Source organism: Pongo abelii, chromosome 21 (genome assembly GCF_028885655.2).
Source record: "Pongo abelii isolate AG06213 chromosome 21, NHGRI_mPonAbe1-v2.0_pri, whole genome shotgun sequence".
Taxonomy (NCBI): Eukaryota; Metazoa; Chordata; class Mammalia; order Primates; family Hominidae; genus Pongo; species Pongo abelii.
In genome coordinates, this window is record NC_072006.2 from 61,565,091 (window position 1) to 61,592,186 (window position 27,096).

The following is a 27,096-nucleotide window of genomic DNA, read 5'->3' on the forward strand; positions in this document are numbered from 1 at the left end:
TCTGTGCTGTTTTAAGCCAGCAGTTTGTAGTGATTTCTTATGGCAGCCCCAGGAAACTCACATGCTCACTGTCTCCAAAAGATCTGAACAGAGGGCAGGACTCAAAACATGCCTGTGAGAGTCCACTCTGTAGATGGCCCCGGTGATCACTGCTAACCCTCCCAGCCCCCCAGCACGGTCCACACACTATTGTCACCAGGCGATGGAGGAGAAGACAGAGGGAAAGGACTACCCGTGAGCAGCGTCCACGGTACAGCAGGCTGGCCATCGGCCCCACCCACCAGGGAAGCTAACACTCAGCATTGGTGCGCACAGAGGAAGGCCCTCGGGCAGTTTGGAAGCAGGAGGGAGACCGAGCCCTGAGCAATGGTCCAGGAACTCAGTCGTCAGGGCCCGACACACAGGACTGCGGACGGACACTGGCAGGCTCGGAGCTGTGGGCCAGGAATCCCCATGTTTCTCCAGCAGCCCTGGGAGATTCCAGTTCAGGAAAGCCTGGGGTTGAGCCCAGGTTTTGAGGTTTAAATTTCAGTTCCAGTAACTATTAGCTGGGGGACTTTGAGTAAATTCCTTCACCTCTCTGTGCCTGACAGTGAGCGGGACTGAGAAGAGAGGCAACGAGAAAATGCTCCAGGGGGAAAATGAGCAAGAGAGGTGGAAAACAGGAGGGGGGGAAGATGAAGAGGAAAGGTGAGGCCATTTGTGGTGCTACAGCCACAGATGCACGTGCCTGTAGGGCCTGCCCAGAGGGCCAAAGGGGAAAGTGGGACAGCGATAACAAAAGAATGTTTGTCCTTTCCAAAGTGCCTGGCTCTCCCAGGCTAGCCTTTACTTTCCTGCTCTTAATAGGGACATTAGGGACATGGATGCACATAAATAGGCATCTACAATTTTAGAAACAGCAACTGACATTCACCCTTTTGTAAGAGAGGCAATAGGGAGCAGTGGAGACTGGGCACCAGCTGTCCCTCTGCAGCCACCCAGAGTGGCCATGTGTGTGTGGGGCCCAGAGTGGCCAGGCCTGCCGATTCTCAAGAGAAGCCAGATTTGGGGAGTTTTTCTTCACCCCCATCTTCTGATATTCGAAAGCATGTTGGCAATGAATCCACATTTTAAGACATGGATAAACACCACCACGCCGGGGGAATAAGACCCGTGTGCAGGCCACATCTAGACCTCCAGTGTGTGGCTGTGGCCTTCAGCCTGGAAAACGGAACAAACGCTAAACTGCTCGTCTGGACAATGGCAGGAGGGTCTGGAAATCACAAGGACTGGGACTTGTTAGGAGCAGCCGCTTTATTCCGAGCAATAGGGGAAGAATGGGCGGCCTGTCCAAGTATCAGGCTGGGATTCCAACAACAGCCATCAGGTGACCTGAGTGTGCACTTCAAAGAGGAAAGGCGTCCAAAATGCTGCTCCACGCTACACGGCCGAGTGCTGCTCCATGCTTGGCGAGGCACTGGGCCCTGGCCGCCTTCGCCAGGCCTGCTGGGGGCCATCCACGTCCACAGCCGCGCTCCAGCAGCTGCCCCCAACTGCCCCAATCATTTGCACTGGACAGTGTCAGCTCTGGGGCCGGCACCGCTTTAAAGTTTTGGGCGTGCACCTCCTGCCCTTTTTCTCTCTGTGGTGCCTCTATTTTATTGGGATGACTAAATCTTTCAACTATGTTAGCAGTAAACACAGCTAATTTACCCCCTGCCTCTTTGAAACAGCTGCTGACAGCTGCACTGTAATTCAATCAAGGACCTTTGTAGTCGAGCCCACCAAATTCACATGTGTTGCTTGGTTCCATCTCTCCTGCCCAGAGCCCCACACAGCTGCACCAAATATTGACGAGCGGCCACTTCCCCCCAAGGCCTGGATGCTAAACAGAGCATTCACGGTGGAGGTGAAGGCAGGGAGCTCTTAGCAGTGTGAGAGAACTTCAGTGTCCAAGAACTGAGAGAAAAACACAACACACACAGACAGACACAGGCCAAAGAACCAGAACCAAACGTCTCCTTTTATTGCAAAGTCAAACCCTTTTTATTTTGTCTATTTATACAGAATTTTCACTAAGGACTGCTCGACGCAACAGCCGTTGAGTACATTGGTCCAACCATTAATAAATAGTCTTAAATAAGAAAACAAACAGGTTGAAGGAAAGCAAGCTCGTCGTCCTGAACGAGAGATTAGAGGGGTGGGGGAGTTCAAAAGAGCTTTGGATGGAAATAAATAATCTCTTTGCTTTGTAACAACTATTTACAGGTTTAAATGTACAAATGATGCTAACCAGAGGCTGGTTGGGTCAGTAAGTGGTGAGAAAACTCACACCAAGAGGGATCACACAAAAAGCCCCAGCTCTGCCAGCAAATGAAACCAAACAACAAAAAATACTCCTCCCCAGTGACTAGAGAGTGGAGGCTGCAGCCCAAGCTACTAAAGAAGAAAAACATCAAAGAAAATAAAAACAGAGCCCCGGTGTTTCCAGGAACCGTCTGAGTCAAGATGGAGAAACAGTCCCCCACAAGACCGGGTTCCACATGGCCACAGTTTTGGATCACCTTGTTTTCTTTACAGATGCAGAAAACTCTAGCCCTGCCCGAGGCCTTGAGTTTGTGGCCGGAGGCTGGGTGCATACTATTTATGGGACTCACCAGCCAAGGCAAGGCAGGCTTACACCAAGAGCCACGTCAGAAATGCCACCTCCAAATCGGGACACTTGGTTAGGATGTTACCCTCAACAAGGCTTCTATTTGCAATGTGAGTCCAGCACATCCTGCACCCATCAGACCTCCTATTATGCCATCTCCGCCTTACTTCAAGGAGCAAATTTGTTTGCAGAGACTTCCGATCAGGGTCTGCAAATGAAGAGACAGCCACGGGTGCCCTTGCCAGGGCCCAGCCTTGGAATGCCACTGCAGACAAAGACCAGAGGGTCCACTGGGGGGATGTGCAGTGCTCCTGCTCACCCCACTTCCGTGGAGAACTAGGCTTCACTGGTGCTGTTTTTTTTTTTTTCTTTTGAGATGGAGTCTTGTTTTGTCACCCAAGCTGGAGTGCAGTGGGGCGATCTCGGCTCACTGCAACCTCCGCCTCCCGGGTTCAAGCAATTCTCCTGCCTCAGCCTCCAGAGTAGCTGGGATTACAGGTTCGTGCCACCATGCCCGGCTAATTTTTGTATTTTTAGTAGAGATGGGGTTTCACCATGTTGGCCAGGCTGGTCTCGAACTCCTGACCTCAAATGATCCGCCCACCTCAGCCTCCCAAAGTGCTGGGATTACAGGTGGGAGATACCGTGCCCGGCCCATTGGTGCTTCTTAACAACAGGGTTGAGTTGCAAGTTCCATCCTACTTGCTGTCCTTGTCCCCTCTGCAATTTCACATGGATTTACTACCACTGGGGCAAGCTGAAAAGCCAATCCAAGTGTCTGCGGGTATTTCACACACCTAGTTTCATTTCTGCCGCTGCAAATCCAGCTGAACAACAGAACATATTTTTCCTCCAAAGATCAACACACCGCCCTCCTCCGAGCAGACATTTGCTCTTTCCCCTCCCACTAGATCTTGGATTTGGGCAAACCTCGGTAAACACTGGGCCTCTGCAAGCCTCAGAATGAAAACTGTAGGGAACAGAGAGGGACCTCCCCGCCCTCCACTTGACACAGCTTCTGTTTACGCATCAGGATAAACCGAGAAATGGGGATAAATTGTTTAGGAAAATATATCTGTAACGTCCTAACCATTTTCATTCATTCGTTTTATTGTGACATTTATTACAGGAACTTCCGGGTCAATTTTCCTTTCGCATAGACACCAATGTGCCCACCCCTTGCCACGCCCCCTTCCTCCCACGGCTGGGTGGCCTGGCTGGCGGGGGCGCTCATAATTACCTCTGGAAACGAGTCCGTGCATGGCTGAGACTTCCCAGCCAATGACCTGGCCCAACCATTTTTCTTTATGCGTGTTTTTTTTCCTGCTAGGTTTTGCCTGCACAGCTTGTAGGATCTTGTTCATTGGATGCTGCCACTGAAAAACTGATCAAAAGCTATATGCTGCTCATGTTTCCTAATACTCTTACACCTTTAAAGTTGGGGATACGGAGGGGAAGGTCTCACAAAAGGCAGTTGGTCTGCTGGTTCCTGGCCAAGGCGAGCAATGGAGGATCCAGAAAAACTTGGCCCCAAAGGGTCTGAATTCTCGGAGGGGCTAGTGGCAGCCACAGGCCCGGACCACCATGTTTCTGTATTTCTTCAGGATGACGTTGGAGCTGTCATCAAAGTAGAGGACAGAGATGGCATTGAGCTGTGTGGGCGCACAGCAGGGCTTGGGCACCGTTTCCGGGTTGATGAAGTGGACCTGAAACACACACCAAAACATGGGTAGTGGTGAGAAGCGGTGAGTCCTTCTAACTGGCCTCCATGTTTCTATAAAGAAACGTCCTGTCTGGGCATAATGAATGACTGCAGGTGACACTCCCCAAGCCAAGCACTCCCTGTTCTAAGCACTTTACATGGACAACTCAGTTCTGGGATTATCCCTGTTTTGCAGACAAGGGAACCAAAGCATAGAGGTCTTCACACTATACAGTGGGGAAGGAAGGGGCCAGATCCAACATTCAGGACCAGGTAATTCTCTGTTGGGGAACTGCCCTGTGCACTGTAGAATGCTGAATGGTGTCCCTGACTTGGACCCACTAGAAGTGCTCCATCTGGCTCATGGACTTCTCTGCACCTTACAGAGGATGTGGGACAGGGACATACCGACTCAAACGCCTATGAGTGCCACATGAGTGCCACTGATGAGCAAAGCAGACCGAGGTAAGACAATAGGGAATAGTGGGGACTAAGGCAAACTAAGGGAAGAGGCCGCCACTCAACCTAAGTTGACGGCAGCCAACCAAGATCAGTGTTAGCAGATCTGCCATGTGTTCAAGACAGGCCAGAGACTCCACTGTCCTGTTGTTTTTAATGTGAAACTTCTGGGTTTCCAGCAACTGTAGGTGCCAGGCAAGAGCATCAGTGACTGGCACTCTGTTCACAGCCTCCAGGCTGTGACCGCTGACATAGGCCAGCATGCTTTTTACACATTTTATGATGGACAATTTCAAACTCTTACACATCCATACCCTTCCCCACCTGCTCCACCTTGAATGATTTTAAAGCAAATTCCAGCCATCAGCTCATTTCCTCTGGAAGCATTTCATCAGGACTCTCTAGAAGACAGTTGCCCCCTTTTAAACATGACCACAATTGCATCATTTCACAACCCCTGGAGAATTCACTTTGATCCTGCAGATGTCTGGTGAAATACTGATGGAAGTAGGTGCACACAGGGCGATGGCGCTCCTGTTCCATGGGCTATGAAGGCAGGGGTTGGAGAAGGATAGAGATGTGTCCCCTGGCAGCCGGGGAGACATGCCTGGCACCTTCCAGGGGATACCGGCACAGCACAGCTCATCCAGGCCAGGGAACAGGTTGGGGGAGGACTCTTCTGTTTCCAGCCTAAGGACCTTCAATCCCAAGCAGGGCTTTGGAGTTTACAATTGAGGAGGGGAGCGAGGGCCTTGGAAAACCAACGCTTAAAAAAACAAACAAACAAACAAAAACCACTGCCCTCAAAGAGCAGAACCAAATGAAAGGGATAGATGAGATTTTTCTCCAGGACTTAACACACAGGACAGGGACAAGAAAAGAAGGAGGCAGATTACTAAATGAAAGGAGGGAGTAGTCCCAGTAGTGAGCTCTCTGTCACTAGAAGCATTCAAGGCAGGGTGGATGATCAGTTGGCAGGAAAGGTTCAGATGATGTCCATGGCAGGGAGCTACATAACCAAGGTCCTTGAACCTTGGATTCTAAGCAAAAGAACAAAATCCCTATCGTTCTTATCAGTATGGTTGCTGTTGGCAGAGCAGGGATGACACCTACTGAGTGTCGCCACGTGCTGGGCACGTTAATCTCATTATCACATGGAATCTTCTTGGTGACCCCACTTAAATTTAACTTGAAATGGCCCCAAGGGTCCCCACTCATCTCTCCATCCCATTATCCTGCTGGCCCGCTTCTGATCACTCTGCCCCTTACTGAAATTTCTCATCTCTTTACCTGTTTCCTCTACTGGAAAAGGAAACAGGGCCCAGTGCTCTTAGGCACAGTAACCAGCACCCACAATACTACAAGCATCCTCAAAGGAGCCCATACAACTTTTAGTTACTTTAAAAATTAGGAGAAATAAATGAACTTCAGGGTCGAAGATTATACTCCTCTTTATACCAAACCAGTCATAAAGTACAATTTTTGATTTTTTTTTTAATGGGGCAAGGGGCCCCTGGAAGTCATGACATGGCAATGGGCTGACATCTACTCAGGCCCCAGCTTGGAGGCAGCAGGATCTGGTGGCCCCGCAGCCTGCCCGGCCCAGGTGACCACACCCCAAGATGACGTGACACCCACCAGCGTCTGCACGATGGCGTGGTTGGTGGCGTTCATGTAGGAGTTCAGAGGGAAGGCACACTCCCCCTCACAGTAGTAGGCGGCGTAGCCTTCAGGCGCGATGATCCAGTCCTGAGGAGGAGAAGAGAGTGTGGGAAACCATGCAGAAGGCCTGAGCCACAGCATCCCAACCCCCATGCTGGCCAGAAGCCACCACGCCAGGCTCACGACCCAAGGTCGAAGGTTCAGACCGTGCCTTCTGAGCAGCAGGGGGCCCAGCAGGGGCAGGAAACGTGGGTGGCCTCTCATGGTCCCAAAAGAATGGAAAGGAGGACCACTCTATAGTCTTGGCCTATAGTCCAAGCTACTTAGGACACTGAGTGGGAAGACGGCTCAAAGCTGCAGTGAGCTATGATCACACCACTGCACCCCAGCCTGGGTGACAGAGCAAGACCCCATTTCTAAAAAAACATAAAATAAAAATGAAGGAAAGCCCCACGGGGCTTGGCTGATCCTAAAATGGACATCCGTGGCTGTGTCTTCTGGACAGAACGCGGCACAGGAAGGAGCCTCCAGTGTGAGGCAATCATCAGCTCTATTCCCACTAGGTGGTCACACACTGGCAGTTCACCTTAAACAAACCTCCATGCCTCGGTGTGCCCACCTGCCAGAGAGGCTAATAACTCATAATGGCATCACCCATGCTGGCTCCAGGTGAGAATTCAGTGACAGTGTAGATAGGTATGTACACTGGTCAGTAAGGGATCCATGTATCATCCTTGCCTCTATGGTCTGGGTGGCACAGAAATGTTGCCCAATAATCAATATACTCCTCAGTGATGCTTAAGCACATGGAATCTTCCAGCAGAGGCCCCTGGAGTTTGGGTTCTGTCCCAGCAGCAGGTGGATATGGTCATCAGTCCTGAGGGCAGGCTCACAGGAAGGCTCAGAACTGGCTGTGCGCATGTACGCCCTGAGTGTGTCTGGGCATAATCCCCAGGGAAGATTCTGGACTCTCCCACTGAACTACAAGCTCCCTGAGGGTAGAATAACACCAGTTGCCCTGATGACCTCATGACAATACCCTCTCCAGGGATATTTGAGCCCCACAGGGCAGACACATTGCAGTGTTCATCGCTGCATCTCCAATCCAGTACCTAGAACAGGGCCCAGAACGCTGCAGATGCTGCACGACTGCTGAATGAGAATCACACCAGAGCTCATGGCAGGTGGATCACATGACCCTCACTCTTCTCCTAGGATTCATCCCCTGCCTTTTGCCTCACTCCATGCGAATGGCTCCAGAGGGGGCAGCCATGTGCCAGTAACATGACCCCACCCCTAACACAGTTGACTGGTTCAGGAACAAGCGCCTGAACCAAGCTGGGCAGACCCGTCCCTCCCGTGGGAATGGGAATGGGGTAAGTGAAGACAGAGGGCAGAGGGGGAGATGGCTCCCCAGGTATCTACATTCAAACACACGGCCCGGCATCATCTTGAGAAGCAGCCAGCCAAGGGATGGGAATGAGGTGCATGCAGAGAATGGGGTTCAGAGTCCAAAGTGTTTGGGTTCCTGGTTCGAGTTCAAGTCTCAACCACATTTCTGCTCTTGGATTTCATGAGGCCTCCCTGTATCCTTAGCCCAAGGCCCCTTCCCTAGTGAGGCCACGTGATACTGGAGTCTTAACTGGCAGAGATGAGAAACAGGACCAAGCACAGACCCGCTGCCTCGTGGGAGCTCACGCCAGAGGCCCCACGCCCAAGACAGACCCAGCCAGCCCCTTACCTGCCAGCCCAGGTCTCGGAAGCTGACATACAGCTCGTGCTTCTTACAGGCCTGCCTCTGGTCGCTGCTGCTGTTCTCTGCGTTGACAAGGAAGTGAAGAAGCAGAGCCCAGTGAGGAGAAAGAAACACACACACATCAAAGTTCCCTCCATCTTAGGCAGTGATGTGAACAGCAACGAAGCACAAATGGCTGGGGGGTAAATTTCCTGATTCAAAAGGCAGTTCAAGAGTCTAGCTGCCTTAAAACTCATTTCTACCCCCAGCAAAGGCCCTACTAAGGGAGGTGCCAATGCCCCCATTCCTCTCTCACACAGTCTTATCCCATAATACTTTCTGGAGCCTTCTGCAGACACTGGTTTCTTTTATACACGTGTGTTGTTTAAATGCTGACATCTGCCTGGATTCCATAAGGGAATCAAACCCCATCCACCTCACACAAGGCCACTGCAGGGGCCCTGCTCAAAGAGATCTGCTTATGAACAACCTCAACTTGTGAGGCCCCAACACACTCATCCCTCTGCAGGGGCAAGAGGATGCGGGACAGGGCCTGGGACAAGCACCCATCACCACCACCAGCAAGAAGAAATGAGACAGCAGAGAGTCAAAACCTGATGACCTTTCAAAAAAAACACTCCCAAGGTTTCTTTGAGTAGTGAAAATTATACACTGGGGTTTTCCAGAACTATGTAAGTTTGTAAGCATTTGGGTCAGGGCCTGAGCACTTGTAAACATTGCAGAAGTTTCTGTCTGTCTGTCTGTCTCTCTCTCACACACACTGCAACCTTCCTTCCACCCCACAACAGAGGGATTGCTTTTTTCTTAGTCATGACCTGTCTTTCCTCCACCTACAACTTCCCAGGGGCTCTCTGTCATACTCAGAGCAGGGCCCAGGCTGTGCCTGTGGCCCACAGGGCCGGGTGTGCTCTGACAACTGATTGACCAAACACCAAGCTCACTCCCACCGCAGGGCCCTTGCATGTGCCGTTTCCTCCACCTGCAATGCCCCTTCCTGCAATCTTTGTTGTGTCTGGCTCAAGCCTCAGTTCCAATGTCACCTCCTCAAAGAGGCTTTGTAAAGTCACTATTAGATCCCCAAAGCTAAGCTCATCAGTGCACATCGTGTCCAGGAGTCAAGAAGTGGTTCGGGAAGGGCAAGTGACCCAACACAAACTAAAAGACATGGGGACTTCTGGAAAAAGTTTCCACGTTCCTAAGAAAGACCCATGGAGAGACATTCATTCTCTTCCTCCTACTGCCCAGGAGCAAAAAATAATGAAGCCCCCGTTGGCTGCCCCCATGGCCAACTATAGCTGCGGCCTTGAGAGGAAGCAGCACTGAAGATGGTGGGGTGGGGCAGAAGGAGCTGGGGCTCAGAGGACACTGTTGAGCTCCTGGATCAACCAACCCTAATGTCCACCCAACCTTGGCTCTGCGGGCTGATGAATTTTCTACTGGTTGAAGCGCATTTGACTTGGGTTTCTGATATCTGCAGCCAACCCTCAACCCACCCCAGCTGGCCGCCCTGTGAAGGCTCATCCCACATAGAAAACGGCAGTCCGCTTGAGCCCAGGTGTCACCCTTAGAGGTGTAGACCCTGGAGCACAGTCAGCCTCTGAGTGGAGTATAACTCGTGAGTCAAGACCAGGTCCTGGGGACTGCTCCAGCTCTGGAGTCAAACCCCAGCTCTCCTAGATCTTGGACTCCTGGTTTGCAAAATGAAGAGAGCTCCTATACCTCCTGGGGTAGCCTTGAGTGTTCATGGCAGTTTCATATTTTATTCTTCTTCTTCTAGCCCACTTGTTAGGGAAATTTGAAACTACGCACATTCTCCATTCACACACACACCTGTTAACTGTTTGAATGCATGGCTCTTTCCTCCACACCCACTACATGCCATTAGGGTATATGTCAAAGAGTGGAACACCACTTAATTTTTGGCTTTTCTCTGATTCATGAGAATTCTACCTGCATGGCTTCTAGGATGATGAGAAATGGTGAGATAAGAAGGACATCGCTGAACTCCCTTCCCTGAGCCTTACTTTCTTCATGTGTAAAATGGGTGGGACAGGAGTGGTGCAGTAAGCTAGCCTCCCATGGACCATACACTGCAAACTAGGACACCTCCTCAGACACAGACTGGACATTCTGTTGGTCCTAGAAACCTTCAGTGTGCCTTAGCTACCCCACGGCTGAGAACAATTCTGGAATGAAATGGGCTGGAGGCAGTGAGCCAAGAGTGGAAAGCAGAAAGAAGGAGAAAGAAGAGGGTTGAGGAGGAAGGATGCAGGAGAGGGGAGAATAGCATGGAGAGCACAGAAGGAGTCAGGAACCGGCCTCCAAGGCTCAGGCCGAGACAGGAGCATCATGCTCCCTGCTGGGGACTGAAAAGCAGGCGGCTTTGGTTTTCATCAGCAATTTTTTTTTTTTTTTTTGAGACAGAGTCTTGCTCTGTTGCCCAGGCTGGAGTACAGTGGTACAATCTTGGCTCACTGCAACCTCTGCCTCCTGAGTTCAAGTGATTCTCCTGCCTCAGCCTCCTGAGTAGCTGGGACTATAGGCACTCATCACCATGCCCAGCTAATTTTTGTATTTTTAGTAGAGACGGGGTTTCACCATGTTGGCCAGGCTGGTCACAAACTCCTGACCTCAGGTGATCCACCCACCTTGGCCTCCCAAAATGCCATTTTTGAATATATCTATTTATACGGATATAAAATTTATCTATAGTTCAGAAAAGCAATGTGGAAACATATGCACACCAATAAGGAAATTACATTTAATTGATTATAACTGAATCACATGTGTGTTTAGACCTGGTCCTGAGGAGACACTCGAGACTCTCTGTGAAGCGAACTCGGTGAAGGCCAGGGCGGGGCCGGTGGGCTCCAGGCTGTGGGGCAGGAGCGCTTGCCCCTGGGTGCCCTGCCCTCGCGGCCTGCATGCCTTGTGGAGTCACTCATTCATTCAGCCATTGCTAGGGGCTGCTTCCTGGTGTGCAGGCATGAGATGAGTCCCAGGTGTAAGACAGCAAAGCCCTGCCACTCAGGGGCTTTTCCAGAACGAGAGGCGGGTCATAGATAAGTGAGTGCACATGACTTACATGGAGATGAGAGCTACAGAGGAAAACAAGGCAGGAGAAGCTGGAGTGAGTGGGCATGCTGCCGCGGGTGCCAGCAGGCGCTCTTCTGAGGAGGTGACATGTGGGTAAGAACCAAAAGGAAGTGAGATGGGGAGGGGGAGGAATCCAAGGGCGAGGCATTCTTAAATGAGGATGCTGAGCAGTGGGGACGAGGCGCCCTCCATGCCTGAGGCCGCTGGAGTAGCATCGGACAGAGGATCAGAGGCAGGTACTGAGCCCGGCAAGGAATGAGGAAGTTGGGGCCTGGGTCAGCAGACAGCATGGGCGGAGGGAAGATCTGCGCGGCTGGAACCAGCCCCAAGGCTCAATGCTGCAACGGGGTGCTCAGAGTGGATGGAGGCAGCCAGGGGGAGCCCAGAGGCCCCTGGTCCCCACCCTCAGTGGTGGAGTAGCTGGGCTGAGAGAGAGAGAACCAGCTCTGGGGCAGCAGGAACCTCCCCAGGGCCAGGGTGTCCTCAACACGAGAAGGTCAAGGTCAAGAAACCATCAGGGAGGAGCCCAAACAGCTGGACTCTATAGCCTGCCCTCTAGAGCACACGACACCAAGCAGAAACCTAAGATAGCCTTCATGGCTGTGGCATTGCCCAGGGCCACAGGTAGCCATGCCCCTCCACAAGCCTCCTCCCTCTTCCGTATGGGGAGGCAGAAGGCAGGGCAGAGGAGAAGGAACATCCCCTCAGCTCAGGGATGTGTCGGGTGAAGCTGCTAGCTCGAGCCAGGGACATTGCTGACTCCTTGGTGTCTGGAGTCAAGGAGGATTCTGAAGCTGTGTTCAGGCTCCATCAGAAGGAAGTCCCATGATCTATTAGCAATGTCCGTCATGAGCACAGGAGAGGCCATGATCTATTAGCAATGTCTGTCATGAGCACAGGAGAGGCCATGATCTATTAGCAATGTCTGTCATGAGCACAGGAGAGGCCATGATCTATTAGCAATGTCTGTCATGAGCACAGGAGAGGCCATGATCTATTAGCAATGTCTGTCATGAGCACAGGAGGGGCAAGGAGTGGCCTGAGTGCTACTTTCCCCAACCCTGTCTTAAAGCAAAGCCACGACATTTGGCGTAACTTAGTTCAAACCCAAGGCCAAACAGACCAAGGCCGAGCACAGCTCATGAAGCTAGTTGTGGTGTATGAGTGAAGCGTGGGCACTGGCCCTGCCACCAGGGACCCCAGACCCTGCTCTGTGCTTCCAGGGTTCTTTGATCATGGCTGTCCTAGCAGAAAGTGGCCGGAGCTCCTGTGTATCCTTAGGACTTATTAGCAGGAAAGCAAGGAAAGGAAACGAAGGAGAGACTCCCAGCTCCCCTGTCCCTCCAAGCCTGCCCCACCCGCCCCCAAGCAACAGAAAGTGAGCAGGAGACAGCCCGGACGCCAGCACCGGGATTCATCCACCTCCTCAACCCCCTGCCTGGGCCGCAGACAAGTCAGGACTGGTGCTCAGGCTCAGCTCCCGCCCCTAAGGGTCATCTGGCAAAGGCGGCTGCTTACCAGGGAGCTGGGTCCAAACGTGGGTGGGGAGAAGGAAGTGCAGGGACCCAGTTTCTCAACCCCAAACCGCACCATCTGAAGAGCACGTGAAGCCCCGGGGTAGGGGGCTGGCGGGCAGGAAAGCGAGCTCCGAGTGGGGTGGCGTGCCGGAGCATGTGCCCCCGCCCCAGCACACACAGGGCTGCTGAGAGATTCAACTTGTGTGGCCCCACGGCAGGGCTCCAGCCCAAAACCGGGGGGACGAGCGATTCAAAGGGGCAGGCACACAGGCGTACACACTCACACTCACACTGAAGGACTGTGGCCTAAGCCTAGGGTGGGGTCCAGGCCTCGGTATTTTTATTTTATTATTTTTTTCTTAACTTCCAGGCAGGTTTTAGAAGAACTTCAAACAGGGCCACGAGCGATCCGCGGGAAGGAGGCAGGTTCCCAGCAATGAATTTCTGCCACGGGAAACAGTGAGAGCCCCGTCCTGGGGACTGTGTAAATGGAGACTTGGTGGGGCTTTGATGAGGAGGCGGTGGGGAAAATCAGATTGAATTCTAAGCCAGCGAGGCCTAGTTCCTCACCCCTTCATTATCCAGGTGCACCCGATGGAGCTCCAAGACACGGAAGTCTTTGCCGGATGCAGTTTGCCTGCACTTCCTGCCTGGATGATCTGTAACATCCTCTAAGGAGTCTCCGGGCTCCAAGCACCCCCTGGGCACCCACCCTGTTCCTCACCTTTCTTAGAGCAGCCAGAATGATCTTATCACCTACACCCCACACCATACCCTGAATCTCTGCAAAGACTTCTGAACATGCTTGGCATGAAGTTCAAACTCAAGATGTGGCTCCCAAGAGAATGCCTGACCCACGCACCCTCACTCCCCTCCCCTGCTTCAGCCCCCACAGCCTCCTCCCCACTCCCCAAAGGTGCCAGGAAACCCCACAGCACAGGCCTCTGCCCCTGCAGGTCCCACAGCCCAGAGCATCCTCTCCGGACCAGCCTGGCCTCGTGGGCACCCACTGGGCCCAGAGCTCTCAGCTCTCTCGCCACGAAATCTTGTCTGCGGCCCTCGGGATGGGCTGCATTCCCTAGGCACCACCCTGACTCTGGGCCTGTTACTATGTATGGATGTGAATGGCAACCCCCTCCTTCCTGTCCTAAATTAACACCCCCAAGGGCAGCCTTTGTGTGGGTGTTCGGCATTGAACCCCAGCCTTCAAGAGTCCAGCATAAAAGAGGCTTCAAATACAAATGAAGGAATTCAGTTGGTTTTTGATTTGGGAGATCACAGACCCCTTTGAGAAACCTGGAAAAATGGATCCACTGCCAGAAAAGAAAATACACAGAATCCCTACACACTCTGGGCCACGCAGACCCACTGAGGTCCATCTGGGGGCCCCAGGACACCCAACAGGGGTCAGGAAGCCTTGTCTTTAAAAAGGCCACCAACCCCGCTGACCTGCCTTCTCCCTTGAAAAGTAAAATGAACATAAATTTCAAGCTAGGCTAGGTGAGGAGGAAGAAGCTATTGGCACTAAAGGGTTAATTTGGGGGTGGGGCTGCTGCTGTCCCCTCGCCAGGACCTTTCTCAATAGCCCCCTGCTCCCCTTGGGTGCTTCCTGGGACCAACCGCAGGCCCCGGAGCTGATAAGCAGCTAATAGCTTCCCACATGGTGGCAGGGCAGGTTTGCACCTCAGACCCTTTTCTGCCTTGTGATCAGCCTGGAGCCAAGAAGGCTGCAACTCCTGAGCCGGCTCCCAGATGGTTGTGTCCCAGCTCCTTAGCAGGATGACAGAAGCACTCTGAGGAGGCCGGGGGCAGTAGCTCATGCCTGTAATCTCAGTACTTTGGGAGGCCAAAGTGGAAGGATAGCTTGAGCCCAAGAGCTCGAGACCAGCCTAGGCAATATAGGGAGGCCCCGTCTCTGCAAAAAATAGCCAGGTGTGGTGGCATCCATCTATAGTCCCAGCTACCTGGGAGGCTCAGGCGGGAGGATTGCTTGAGCCCGGGAGGTCAAGGCTGCAGTAAGCCATGCTCACACCACTGCACGCCAGCCTGGGCAATGGCGTGAGACCCTGTCTCTAAAAAAAAAGAAAAGAAAAAGAAAATCACTTTGCCAACAAAGATGTATTCTTTCCTATCGCTGCTTTAACAAATTAACCAAGCAAATTATCAAAACAATACAAACGGATTATAGCTCTGTGGCTCTGAAGTCCAGCACCAGTCTCAGCAGGTAAATGTAACTGGGGGCTCTAGGGGAGGATCCCTTCCTTGCCTTGTGCAGCTTCTCCAGGCCACCCGCATCCCAGGGCTGGTGGCCCCGCTCATCTCCACCCGTCTGTGCTCACATGGCTCCAACCACAGCTCACAAAGGCTCTCTCCTATAAGGACTGATGGGACCACCCTGCTACACAGAGCCTGCATATTGGAAGCCCAGCTGATTAGCACCTGTGATTCCAAGGGCAGCCGTAACTCCCCTTTGCCCTGGAGGGTGACACATTCACGGGTTCCAGAGATTAAGACACTGGCATCTTGGAGAGGCTGTTGCCCTGCTCATTGCAAATGGCTTCCCGAAGAGCCAGAGAAACGGCACCCCCAGGCAGCAGCTTCCCTGGCCGGTGGGATGGGATTGGGGATAGGGAGCAAACTGGGCTCCTTGGATCTGGGGGGATGTCACCCCTCCAGTCCACTGGCAAATGGTTTGTTGTGAGGTTCATTGATTTGAAGCTTTGGTTTTAGTCTGGGAGGGGTCCAGATGCATCTTCCGGCAGACTTGACAGTGCATGTGCAGGGGGCGTGAGCCAGGCAAGGGGTGTGGGAGGGCTGCCCACAGACACCCACGGTGCCAGCAGGGCTGCTCCAGGCCAGCCCACCTCCAAAGCTCAAAACCAGAATGCACCTTCTTGGGATCCCAGCACCCCCAGGCCACCAGAGGCTGTCAATGTCGGTTTCCCAATCAGCCTATGGGAAAAGGGATTGCACCCCAGCCACAGCCCCAGTGCCCGGGACAAAGCCAGGCTCCTGTGGGGCCTCCACAAATGCCTGGTGAATTGTCAGAAAGCACCCAATGGGATTGCTGGGGACATCGAAGTTCATCCAGGCCAGGCAGATGGCCCCGGCAATGCCCAACAGGGAAGAGGGCCTGGGGCAAGGGACAACGCAGACCCCAGGGGCCCAATCCCAGGGCTGCCAGTTACCTACACTGTGCCCTTAGACGAATGACTTACCCTCTTTGAGCCTCAGTTTTCCCCTCTGTGAAGTGGGAGGCCATCTACCTCAGAGCCTCAAGAACCACACAACGTGATGGGCTAAAAGCTGTCTGCTCTAGAGGACCTGCAGAGCGCGACCTCCTGGAAGTCTCCTTCGCACAATGCATTAACTTTACTTATATTTACTGTTAATGTTTGATTTGCTTGCAATGAAAATATTATCTTTTTTTTAAAACTTATCGTAAATAAACATTTCAAACAAACTGAAAAGTATCGCAAATCATGTATTTTTAAAAAACCTACCACCTAGCCGGGTGCAGTGGCCCATGCCTGTAATCCCAGCACTTTGGGAGGCCAAGGCAGGTGTATCACTTGAGGTCAGGAGTTTGATACCAGCCTGATGGACATGGTGAAACCCCGTCTCTACTAAAAATACAAAAATTCGCTGGACACAGTGGTGCACACCTGTAGTCCCAGCTACTCGGGAGGCTGAGGCTGAAGAATCACTTGAACCTGAGAGGCAGAAGTGGCAGTAAGCCAAGATCGCACCACTGCACTGCAGCCTGGGTGACAGAGTGAGACTTCGTCTCAAAAAAAAAAAAAAAAAAAAAAAAGTGTGTATATATATATCAAGTATTAAAGTTTGCCATGAATTTAAAATATTTTTCATTTATGAAATAAAGATACAGCAAACTCTTCTACCTCCCCATTTCTTCCTCCCCCTCCCTTCCATGGGGTAGGCCCCCCGGGGGTCTTCCCATCCATGTTTCAGGGTCTTCCTTCATCTCTGTGTAGCTGCAAGTGCCGCCATTGTTCTGTTCATTTAAATATTTACATGCTTGGCATTGTGTTATACGAATGCTTTGCTACTTGCATTTCTAAGCTAGTTTATTACTTTTACAGAATTAAGATGTTCTGTGTAGGGGGGGATTTGGGGGTTTTCTTCCTGCTATATTTGTTCCAGAGCCATCTGGTGAGCACCTGAATGGATTTTGAGTCAGTCCCCTGCCGGGTCCCACTGGGGCCCTGCTGGGTTCCTGTAATCCCTCCCACCTGGGTGTACCTGCCACGTTGGCCATCCGCAGGGCTTCCTGGTTCTTGGGCGTCTTGGAGCGGTTCTGGCTGCGCTGTTTGCTCCCCGTGGACCGGATGCTGCGGAAGTGGACCTCCGTGGCCTTGAAGAAAGCCACCATGAAGGGCTGCTTGTTCTGGGGCCCGTGCCGCCCAATCAGGCCCGCCAACTTGGGGTTGATGCTCTGCCCTGGACAGGAAGCAGCCAAGTGCACAGAAGAGTAGTTACAGGAGGGCCATGAGCGGGACAGGGCTGCACAGATGCTATGTCTCCCGGTTCATTCATGAACTCCTTATTCCTCCATCCAGTAAGTATTTATTAAGTACTCACTCTAGGCCAGGTACCATTTAAAGAACTTGGAACACAACTGCGAAAGCAGCCAAGAAAACATCCTATTCTCTGGGTTTCCATGCAAGTGGGGAAGGCAGGCAGGAAATATAAGGGGTGGGGAACCAGGCTGAGGGCTGCGGAAGGTGGCAAGCTAGCGAACCCCATAAGTGCCATTCACATTCCATTGGCCAAAGCAGGTCGTGGTATCTGCCTAATTTCAGGGAGTTGGGGGGCAATCTTGCTCCATGCCAGGGAAGGTGGGAGCAACTGCAAACAACCCTAATGACTACAGGGACCATCTGAGCAGAGATCTGGGTAACAGTGAGTGAGGGGGCCCAATAGATGTTTGGGAAGAGTGTATTCCAGGCAGAGGGAACTGCAGAGGTGAATGCCCGGAGGCAGGAGCAAGGAGGGTGGGTTCAAGGGGCAGGGGTGAGTAGCAGGGACAACTGGGAGGGGCAGTAGGGGCACGAGTCAGGTCGGGTCCTATGGGCAACATGAGCACCTGCCTCAGCCCAGTGTCCTGCGTTGCTGGTGTTCCCTAAAATTCACACACACACGGAACCTCAGGATGTGACCTCATTTGGAAGCAGGGTCTTTGCAGATGTGCTGTCATCAGTTAAAATAAGCTCATACGGGATTAGGATGAGTCTTAATCCAGTGACTAGTGTCCCCATAAGAAGGCCACGTAAAGACACGGATGCAGACAGCCCGGGGAAGACAGAGGCCATGAAACACCAAAGATTGCCAGGAGCCTCTGAGGCCAGAAGAGGCAAGGAGGGATTCCTCCCTAGAGCCTTTGTAAGAGGACAACCCTGTGGCACCTTGCCTTTAGACTTCTTGCCTCCAGACTGTGAGACAATAAAGCCCTGTTGTTTCAAGCCACCCAGTGAGTGGAACTTCGCATCCAGGGCCCTGGTCAGACACCAAGGCGCTCTGCAAGAAGTAAGAACCACTAGGGTAGGACTTTCAGTGGTTTCTATAAGGCCACTCAGGCTGCCCCTGGAGAGCCGACTGCAAGGGTCAACCTGGAAGCAGGGAGACCAAGTGGAGGCAACAGAATGGTCCACGTGGGAGGTGACGTGAGACTGGACCCAGGGCAGTGGGGAGGGAGGCTGGTGAGAAACGGCCAGATCCTCAAGAGTTCATTTTTAAAATCCATCTTTAGAATTTATTTTGGTTTTAACTTTTTGTTGTGAAATGATTATAGATTCACAGGAAGTTGAAAGTCGATGTACAGGGAGGTCCCAAGTGCCCTTCATCCAGTTTCCCCCAAAGGTGACGTCTCAAATAACAAGAACACAGCCTCCAAACCAGGAAAGTGGCAGATTTAGGACTGAATTTGGGAAGGTATTATAAAAGGTGTGAGAAAAAGGGGAGTCTCATGAGACTGGCATGCTCTTGGTCCAAGCCCCTGGAAGAAGGGAGGGGCTGTTTACCAAGGTAGGGAAACTAAGGCAATGGAGCATAAGCTGGGAAATAGAGGGTGGAAGACAAAATGCAGTTTGGTTTAGCAGATATTGTCTGAAATCCCTACTTGACACCAAAAGGAAGGTGTCAGGTGGGCAGAAGGTGTCAGAGGTCTGGCCTAGGCTTGATCAATTGATCAATTGGAAGAGATGAGCTCTGGGCTAGTGAGGGAGGGAGCCGGGCCCAGGCAGGTTCAAAGCACTGCCTCTGTCACTTAATGCACAGCTGGGGCTCAGGGCAGAGTTTTGCACACCCTAAGTGCTCAATAAATGCTAGCTCAGGGCAGAGCTTTACACACCCTAAGTGCTCAATAAATGCTAGCTCAGGGCAGAGCTTTGCATACCCTAAGTGCCCAATAAATGCTAGCTCAGGGCAGTGGTCCAGACAGTAATGTAAGCTTGGGCATCCCTAGTATAGAGATGGCATTTAAAGCCAGAAGACCGGATGAGCTCGCCTGGGGAACGTGTGTACAGCCTGACAAGCAATGTGAAGGTGGCCTCTGTGTTCCACTGAGAGGTCAGGGGAATGCAACGGAGACTGTGCAGGAGTACCTGGTAAGGAAGGATCTGGAAGATGCTTGGGCAGGAAGAATGGGGACACCAACAGGGTATGGGGTCCCGGAAAACAGGGGAGAAGTAGAGGGAGCAAACTCCGTGTCCTGTGCTCTGCAGATGGACTTAAGAATACACTGTCTATCCACTGGCTTTGACAATGATGAAGTCATTGGCAAATATATATGTAATACCATGTCTGGGGGTGATGAGTATTTCAAAGCCAAAAATAAAGCATCCAGTGGAAACAAAGCCTGTTTTACTCATGACAGCACAAGCTCAGAGAAGCTGAATAACCCACCCAGGGATACCCGGCTTGGAAGCAACAAAGCAGAATCTGAACCCAGATGAGGATGACGGGGAGTTGGGAGGCTGAGCCTCTGCAGATATGGTGCCCCCAAGTTAGGTGGGAGGGGTCAGAGGCCAGCAAAAGCGATGGGCCCGTTCACATCTGGAATTAACTTCACCTGGAGTCCCCCAGACGGGCCAGAAGTCAAGAAACCCAGCCTCCCAGGACCAGATCGGCACCAGGGGGTTCACTTTGGTTTTTTAACAACTAGTGTTTAAAACAACAAATTTCCCCCCACCCGCCGCTATTTTACCTTAACCCCCTTTAACGTTTGGCTTTCCTGCATTCTTGAGCGGGGTTTCCCGGAGTTCACCCATCTATAATTTGAATGGTTCTATAAAAGAAACCATTAAAGCTGAGCCCCTAGGAATTGTGTTTCCCCCCCAGAAAGCTTTTAGGGTAAAATTAAAATGCCTGGCCTGAAAAGCTGATGCTGTTCCAGATACCTTAAATCCACGCGCTGCAAAAAGTCTCTCTGCAACTCTGAGCGAAGGTGTCTGGCTTGCCTTGGGCAGCTGTCAGGACAGCCACATCCAGGGAGCCACAGCCTCAGCTGAGAAATGTCAGGACAGAGGGGCAAGAAGTGGGTCTCAAGGGTGTTTAAACCCGCATCTGCCACTAACCAGCCTGTGTGGGCTGAGAGAGGCAAGTTGTATGCTGGGGTCTGAATTTCCTCACCTGTAAAATGCGGATGATGCCATGAAACTCATCTGTCCCCCCTTTCCGTGATAGCCAATCAGATTTTCATTCAGGCAGTTGTGCCTTACGTAGCCTCCACCCTGGCCTTAGAGGTGGGGCCTGTGGTTTAATAAAAGGCAACTAATTCTCTGGGTACAGTGATTAGTTCAGTGATGAGCACATGACACATTCTGGCCAATAAATGAAGGAGAGGTATCCTGGAGGTTTCTGGAAAAGAAGCCTCCCACTCTAGTGTCCAGAAGGAAGCCTGCCCTCTCTCTCTCTCTCCCCCCCCCCACCCTCCCTCAACAGGATTGAGGGAGGAGGGATAGATGGAGCCACAGAAACAGCCACCATCTGGCAACCACAGGTGACCATGTTTCCAAAGAGGCCACCCTGGTAGAAGGCAGAACAGAGACCGGGTCTCTCCTGACATTGCTAAGTCACTGGATCAAGCCAGCCCTGAAGCCCGCATTCTCACCCCAGCCACTAAGATGAAAAACCCTTCGATTGCTTAGTCTGAACTGGTATTTTGGGTTGTTCTTGCCCCTTTCCTAGAGACTTGGGGACAGGGAGCATGGTGCCAGCCATCTAGGACCTGACATGGAACAGGTGCTCTGAGGGCAGGTATGGAATCTTCCCCTTTGTCACCAAGTTTGGAAAAAGGTTCAGGTTTTTAACCTAAAGGCTGAACAACACCACAGCGACACTTATTCACCCTTCAACAACAACAACAACAACAACAACAAATGGATACAGAAAATACACTGGCAATCCCTAAAAAAATTTAATATGTAGTCTTAACATGACCCAACAATTCCACTCCTAGGCGTGTACCTGCGAGAACTGAAAACACGGGTTCACACGAAAAACGTGTACATGAGAGTTGGCAGCAGCATTATTTATGATGGCTAAAAAGTGGAAACAACCCGATGTCCATTAACTAATGAATGGATAAACAAAATATGGTGAATCCATATTTTGGATTATTGTTTGCCATAAAAAGGAGTCATTTTCTGATCCATGCTACAACACGGACAAACCTTAAACTCGTTACACGAAATGGAAGAAGCCAGATACAAAAGCCACACATTGAATGATCCTATTTCTGTGAAATGTCCGGAACAGGTAAATCCATAGCAACAGAAAGTAGCTTACTGGTTGCCTAGAGCTAGGGGTTGGGGGAGCAGGGAGTGGCTGTTAAGGGATATTTTGGAGTGATGGAAATGTTCTAGAATCAGACAATGGGATGGCCGCACTACAATGAGAATATACTAAAAAAAAAAAAAAAAAAATCACCAAATTGCACTTTTTGAAATGGTGAGTTTTATGTTAGGAAAATTAGATCTCACATTTTTAAAAAAAACTACAAAGCAAAACAGGGGTGGGAATGACCCACTCACTGTGCCTTAGAGGGACAGTTTGTATGAATAAACAGTAAGGATGCCTACCGCAGTGTCTGGCTGTTTACCCAATGAATAAATGCCTTGCCTCACCAGCAGCAGACTGGGAGCTCAGGCCCACCGCATCCTCAACACAGCCCCAGGGCAGATACCGCAACCTCACTTTGCAAAGGAGGAACAAGACTCTGAGTGAGGAAGGCCTTTGAGCTGGTCCATGGCAAGGCCAAGATTCGAACCCTGGTCTGTCAAAACCAAAGCCTACATGCTCTGCCACGACAACCACAAGCCCTCGTACTGCAAACACACCCAAGGCCTCCTTTCCGTCTGGGTTTACAGTCAGTACTCAACTAGGGTCAAGGCTCCCCAGAAGGGGGTGGGGCCTACACATGAGCTTGGATGTCAGCACCCCAGGGGTGGGGAGGGGACAACTTCTCCCAACAGCTAAGTCTTTTTGTCCCTGTTATTCCTTGAAATGTCAAATGCCTGACTATAGTCATTTGGAAGAAATTGGACTGAAATACTCTGAACTCAGTTATCTGACTTTTTCTTGGGGTACAGGGGGCTCTGAAAACAATACCTGATGACTGCAAACAGAGGAAATCACAGAGAAGAATGCAGGCCCTGGAACATCTTGCTCAGAGCCCATTTGCGGGCAGCGACCTCCCATCCATCCCCAGGCGCCAGCACCGGCTATACAATTTGCAAGCCCCGGTGCAAAATGAAAATGCGGGACCTCTTGTTCAAAAGTGATTCATCATTTCAAGGTTGGGACAGCAGAAGCAAACCCAGCGCAGGGCCCTTCTAAGTTCACCCACACCCGTGAGGCTGGCCCCATCACACGCGCATGACACAGAGACAGGGTGCGATTCCACGTGATTGGGACTGCACCGTCAATCCTGTTGCATATCACTCTGCCCTTTACGTAATATATTGCAGACATATTTCCACGTTGACGAAACACACACTGACCTCCTCCCTGGTGGCCACAGAGGAGCTTCGCATCTGGAAACACTGAGACAGAAGCATCCTTTGCCTCGTCCTCTTCTCCTAACGTAGGTTCTGTGTCCCAGGCTTGAACAACTAACTTGTTTTTTCATTGATTAATTCATTCAGCAACTATTTATTGAGCACCTACTGTGTGCCAGGGGCTGGGGCACATCGGTGAATGAGAACGCGACCACCCTGGGAGCTGACTGGCGAGGGAGATCAGCTCAGGGGTATACAGTGCTGTGTCTGATGGTGGCAAGGACTAGGAAGAACCCAGGACAGGCTGGCAGGGACACGACAGTGGGGCACCGTGTACACGGCGGAGCGAGCCATGGGAGGCTTTGGGGAGGGAATGTTCCTGGCAGAGGGAATGGCACGTGCCAGGTTCATGAGAAATACACAGTGTGTTTCAGCACAGTGAAGAGGCCAGTGAGGCTGGAGAAGTGAGCCAGGAACCAGAAGGGTTGAGGCTGGAGAGAGTGAGCGAGGAACCAGAGGGGGTGAAGCTGGAGAGAGTGAGCGAGGAACCAGAGGGGTTGAGGCTGGAGAGAGTGAGCGAGGAACCAGAGTGGGTGAAGCTGGAGAGAGTGAGCAAGGAGCTCGAGGGGGTGAGGCTGGAGACAGTGAGTGAGGAACCAGAGGGGGTGAGGCTGGAAAGCGTGAGTGAGGAGCCCGATGGGGTGAGGCTGGAGAGAGTGAGTGAGGAGCCCAAAGGGGTGACGCTGGAGAGAGTGAGTGAGGAGCCCGATGGGGTGAGGCTGGAGAGAGTGAGTGAGGAGCCCAAAGGGGTGACGCTGGAGAGAGTGAGTGAGGAGCACAAAGGGGTGAGGCTGGAGAGAGTGAGGAGCCCGAAGGGGTGAGGCTGGAGACAGTGAGCGAGGAACCAGAGGGGTTGAGGCTGGAGAGAGTGAGTGAGGAGCCCAAAGGGGTGAGGCTGGAGAGAGTGAGTGAGGAGCCCAAAGGGGTGAGGCTGGAGAGAGTGAGCGAGGAACCAGAGGGGCTGAGGCCAGAGAGAGTGAGCAAGGAGCTCGAGGGGGTGAGGCTGGAGACAGTGAGCGAGGAACCAGAGGGGTTGAGGCTGGAGAGAGTGAACGAGGAACCAGAGGGGGTGAGGCTGGAAAGCGTGAGTGAGGAGCCCGAGGGGGTGAGGTTGGAGAGCGTGAGTGAGGAGCCCGAGGAGGTGAGGCTGAAGAGAGTGACCGAGGAGCCCGATGGGGTGAGGCTGGAGAGAGTGAGTGAGGAGCCCGAGGGGGTGAGGCTGGAGAGAGTGAGTGAGGAGCCCGAGGGGGTGAGGCTGGAGAGAGTGAGTGAGGAGCCCGAGGGGGTGAGGCTGGAGAAAGAGAGTGAGTGAGGAGCCCGAGGGGGTGAGGCTGGAGAAAGAGAGTGAGTGAGGAGCCCGAGGGGGTGAGGCTGGAGAGAGAGAGTGAGTGAGGAGCCCGAGGGGGTGAAGCCGAGGTGGGTAGGGGCTGGGTCACGTGGGGTCTTCCAGCCCAGCGGGGGATTTGGGCAGGGGGCGACGTGGCCAGGGTCACGTGGCCAGATACCCATTCTGGATGCCGTGTGGGGAACCAACAGAGCTGGGAGAGAGAGTGATGGTCCAGAAGCACGTCCGCTCCTGCCCGCCCCTCCTCCAGGCCCCACCATGCTCAGGGCCGGCCTCCCTGGGACCCTCACACATACTACCCTCCTCCTCCAACAAGCTCAACAACTCAGGGGAAGGATGGTCTCCTGCACCCACTGCTCCTGCACAGAAGCCAGCTCTAACACTGGCTCCAAAGCTTGTTCACCAGACAGGCCACAGCCAGCATGGTGCGCCTGCCCACTCCGGTGCAGTGGCCATCGGGGCTGCCTCGGGCATGGTGGGATGTTTAGCAGCACCCTTGGCCTCTTCTCACTAATGCCAGTAGCACCTCTCCATGTCATGACAACCAAAAACGTCTTCAGACATTGCTACATGTCCCCTGGGAAGAAAACCGTCCCTGGTCAAGAGCCATGGCTGTACAGACACACTCCCTAAACAAGCCAAGAAAGGAAGATGTGTAAAGGTGAGTCATCGCAGCAGAGTCTGACCTACAAAACCCAAGAGAGAATGTAGTGCTTTATCAAGAAGAGATTAATGAACTTAGAAGGCGCATCATGAAGCATCAACCAGTGCCTGAAGATTCATTTACTGAACACGTGTTCATGCCTCGGGTACTGAGTCCAGCACTACCGTGTGCTCTGGGGTGATCCAGCAGCAAGACAGGCCCAGGCTCTGGTGGGGCCAACAGAAGGAAAGTTCCCTCCCATGAGCGACTAAATGAGGAGCAGCATGCAAATTAGCCTGATTACACCTAGGAAGAAAGAAATGTAGGCGGCCAGGTGTGGTGGCTCACACCTATAATCCCAGCACTTTGGGAGGCTGAGGTGGGCAGATCACTTGAGGTCAGGAGTTTGAGACCAGCCTGGCCAACACGGAGAAACCCTATCTCTACTAAAAACACACAAAAAATTAGCCAGGCGTCATGGTGCATGCCTGTAATCCCAGCTACTTGGGAGGCTGAGGCACGAGAATTGCTTGAACCCGGGAGGCAGAGGTTGCAGTGAGTTGGAGATCGTGTCACTGTGCTCCAGCCTGGGTGACAGAGTGAGACTCCACCCAAAAAAAAAAATATATAAAATATATACTATAACATATAATATATATAATATACTATAAATTATATTTTATATTACAGTATAAATGTTTATATATTATATATTTTTATATATAATATATAAAAAATATATACTATAATATATAATATACTATATTATATATATTTTCTATTATAGTATATATTATATATATGATATAGTATATACCATATAATATAGTATATATTATATATAATTGTATATTATTGTATATATAATATATAATATAGCATATTATGGTATATTATATATAATATATATTTATAATATTTATAAATTTATATATTTATTTATATTTATAAATTTATATAATATATACATATATTATACTATATATTATATATAATATATACTTATACATAGATATACGTATATATTATATAGTATATATATTATATAGTATATATACTATATAGTATATATACTATAATATATACTATATAGTGTATATACTATAATATATACTATATAGTGTATATACTATAATATATACTATATAGTGTATATACTATAATATATACTATATAGTGTATATACTATAATATATACTATATAGTGTATATACTATAATATATACTATATAGTGTATATACTATAATATATAATATATAGTGTATATACTATAATATATAATATATAGTGTATATACTATAATATATAATATATAGTGTATATACTATAATATATAATATATAGTGTATATATTATATATAAAATATAGAAGATATATTCATATATATTATGTATTTTTTATGTATATATATATAAAGCACATACTAACGTAGGTGCTTGTGTACAGATGTAACATCTATTTTGTTCTAATACCCCAGGAAGGGCTGAAAAAGGTTATTTTGCAGGAGAACAATTCCTTTTCATTTTATGTTATAAAATATCAGATTTAGTCAGTGCGTGTAACTATTTACTTTATTTGTATTTAAATGTCCCGGAAAAGTCACACTGGCTTGTAAGGCATCTGTAAGGCATAGGGGCGAGGTGAGTGAATGAACTGATGTAGGCAGGGAAGCAGGACCTGCATCATATTTTAACCATAAAATCTGTATCTTTGAGAAAGTTGGAAAATATATTTTAGCAGAGGTTTAATAAGTTTTTTTTTAAGCCTGCAGATTTGCCCAAGAATAGCAGATTTTGCAAAAAAAAAAAAAAAAAAAAAAACAGTGCCTGATTGAATTTGAATTTCAGATAAACATATAATGTTTGCAATACGAGGGACATGCTGAACTAAGCGATTCTTTGTTGTTCGTCTGAAATTCAAATTTAACTGGGCATCTTGTATTCTATCTGCCAAGAGATTCTCCTCAAGGTTGGGATAGAAAGGCTTTCCCGCGGTGTAATAACTGAGCCCTCTGCAGGCTGCAGCAGCCAGGTGGGAAAGGGGCCTGGCCTACCTGACAGGCAGGAAGAGGGGCCCAGAGGTCATGGCTTTGCTGGTTTCTTCACTGGGACTCAGTGCTTGTCTCTCTGTGGTGTGTTTTGTTGCTTTTGGAAGTCTTAGTTTTTAAGTTACCGTACAGTAAAATCGACCCCTTTTGGTA

General features: G+C 50.6%; 1 protein-coding gene and 1 long non-coding RNA gene across 3 annotated transcripts in view; one reads left to right on the forward strand and one right to left on the reverse strand.

Annotated features, from left to right (window-relative positions):
• Window positions 1-3,725: 3,725 nt before the first annotated feature.
• Window positions 3,726-27,096, reverse strand: part of BMP7 (bone morphogenetic protein 7) — a 97,434-nt gene continuing 74,063 nt past the window's right edge. Inside the window, exons 4-7 of one of the 2 annotated variants that reach the window (XM_024239121.3) lie at window positions 17,091-17,288; window positions 8,200-8,276; window positions 6,435-6,545; window positions 3,726-4,341 (exon numbers count right to left, since the gene is read on the reverse strand). In XM_024239121.3, coding sequence (XP_024094889.1) covers window positions 4,192-4,341; window positions 6,435-6,545; window positions 8,200-8,276; window positions 17,091-17,288 — 536 coding nt within the window. In that variant the 3' untranslated portion in view covers window positions 3,726-4,191. The remainder of the gene's footprint in view (window positions 4,342-6,434; window positions 6,546-8,199; window positions 8,277-17,090; window positions 17,289-27,096) is intronic. The other variant, XM_054541888.2, reaches the window with a different exon arrangement.
• On the forward strand, window positions 12,288-14,071 carry LOC129052163 (uncharacterized). The gene is made up of 3 exons (XR_008517037.1): window positions 12,288-12,581; window positions 13,202-13,286; window positions 13,413-14,071. It is a non-coding gene; the product is annotated as an uncharacterized LOC129052163 (long non-coding RNA).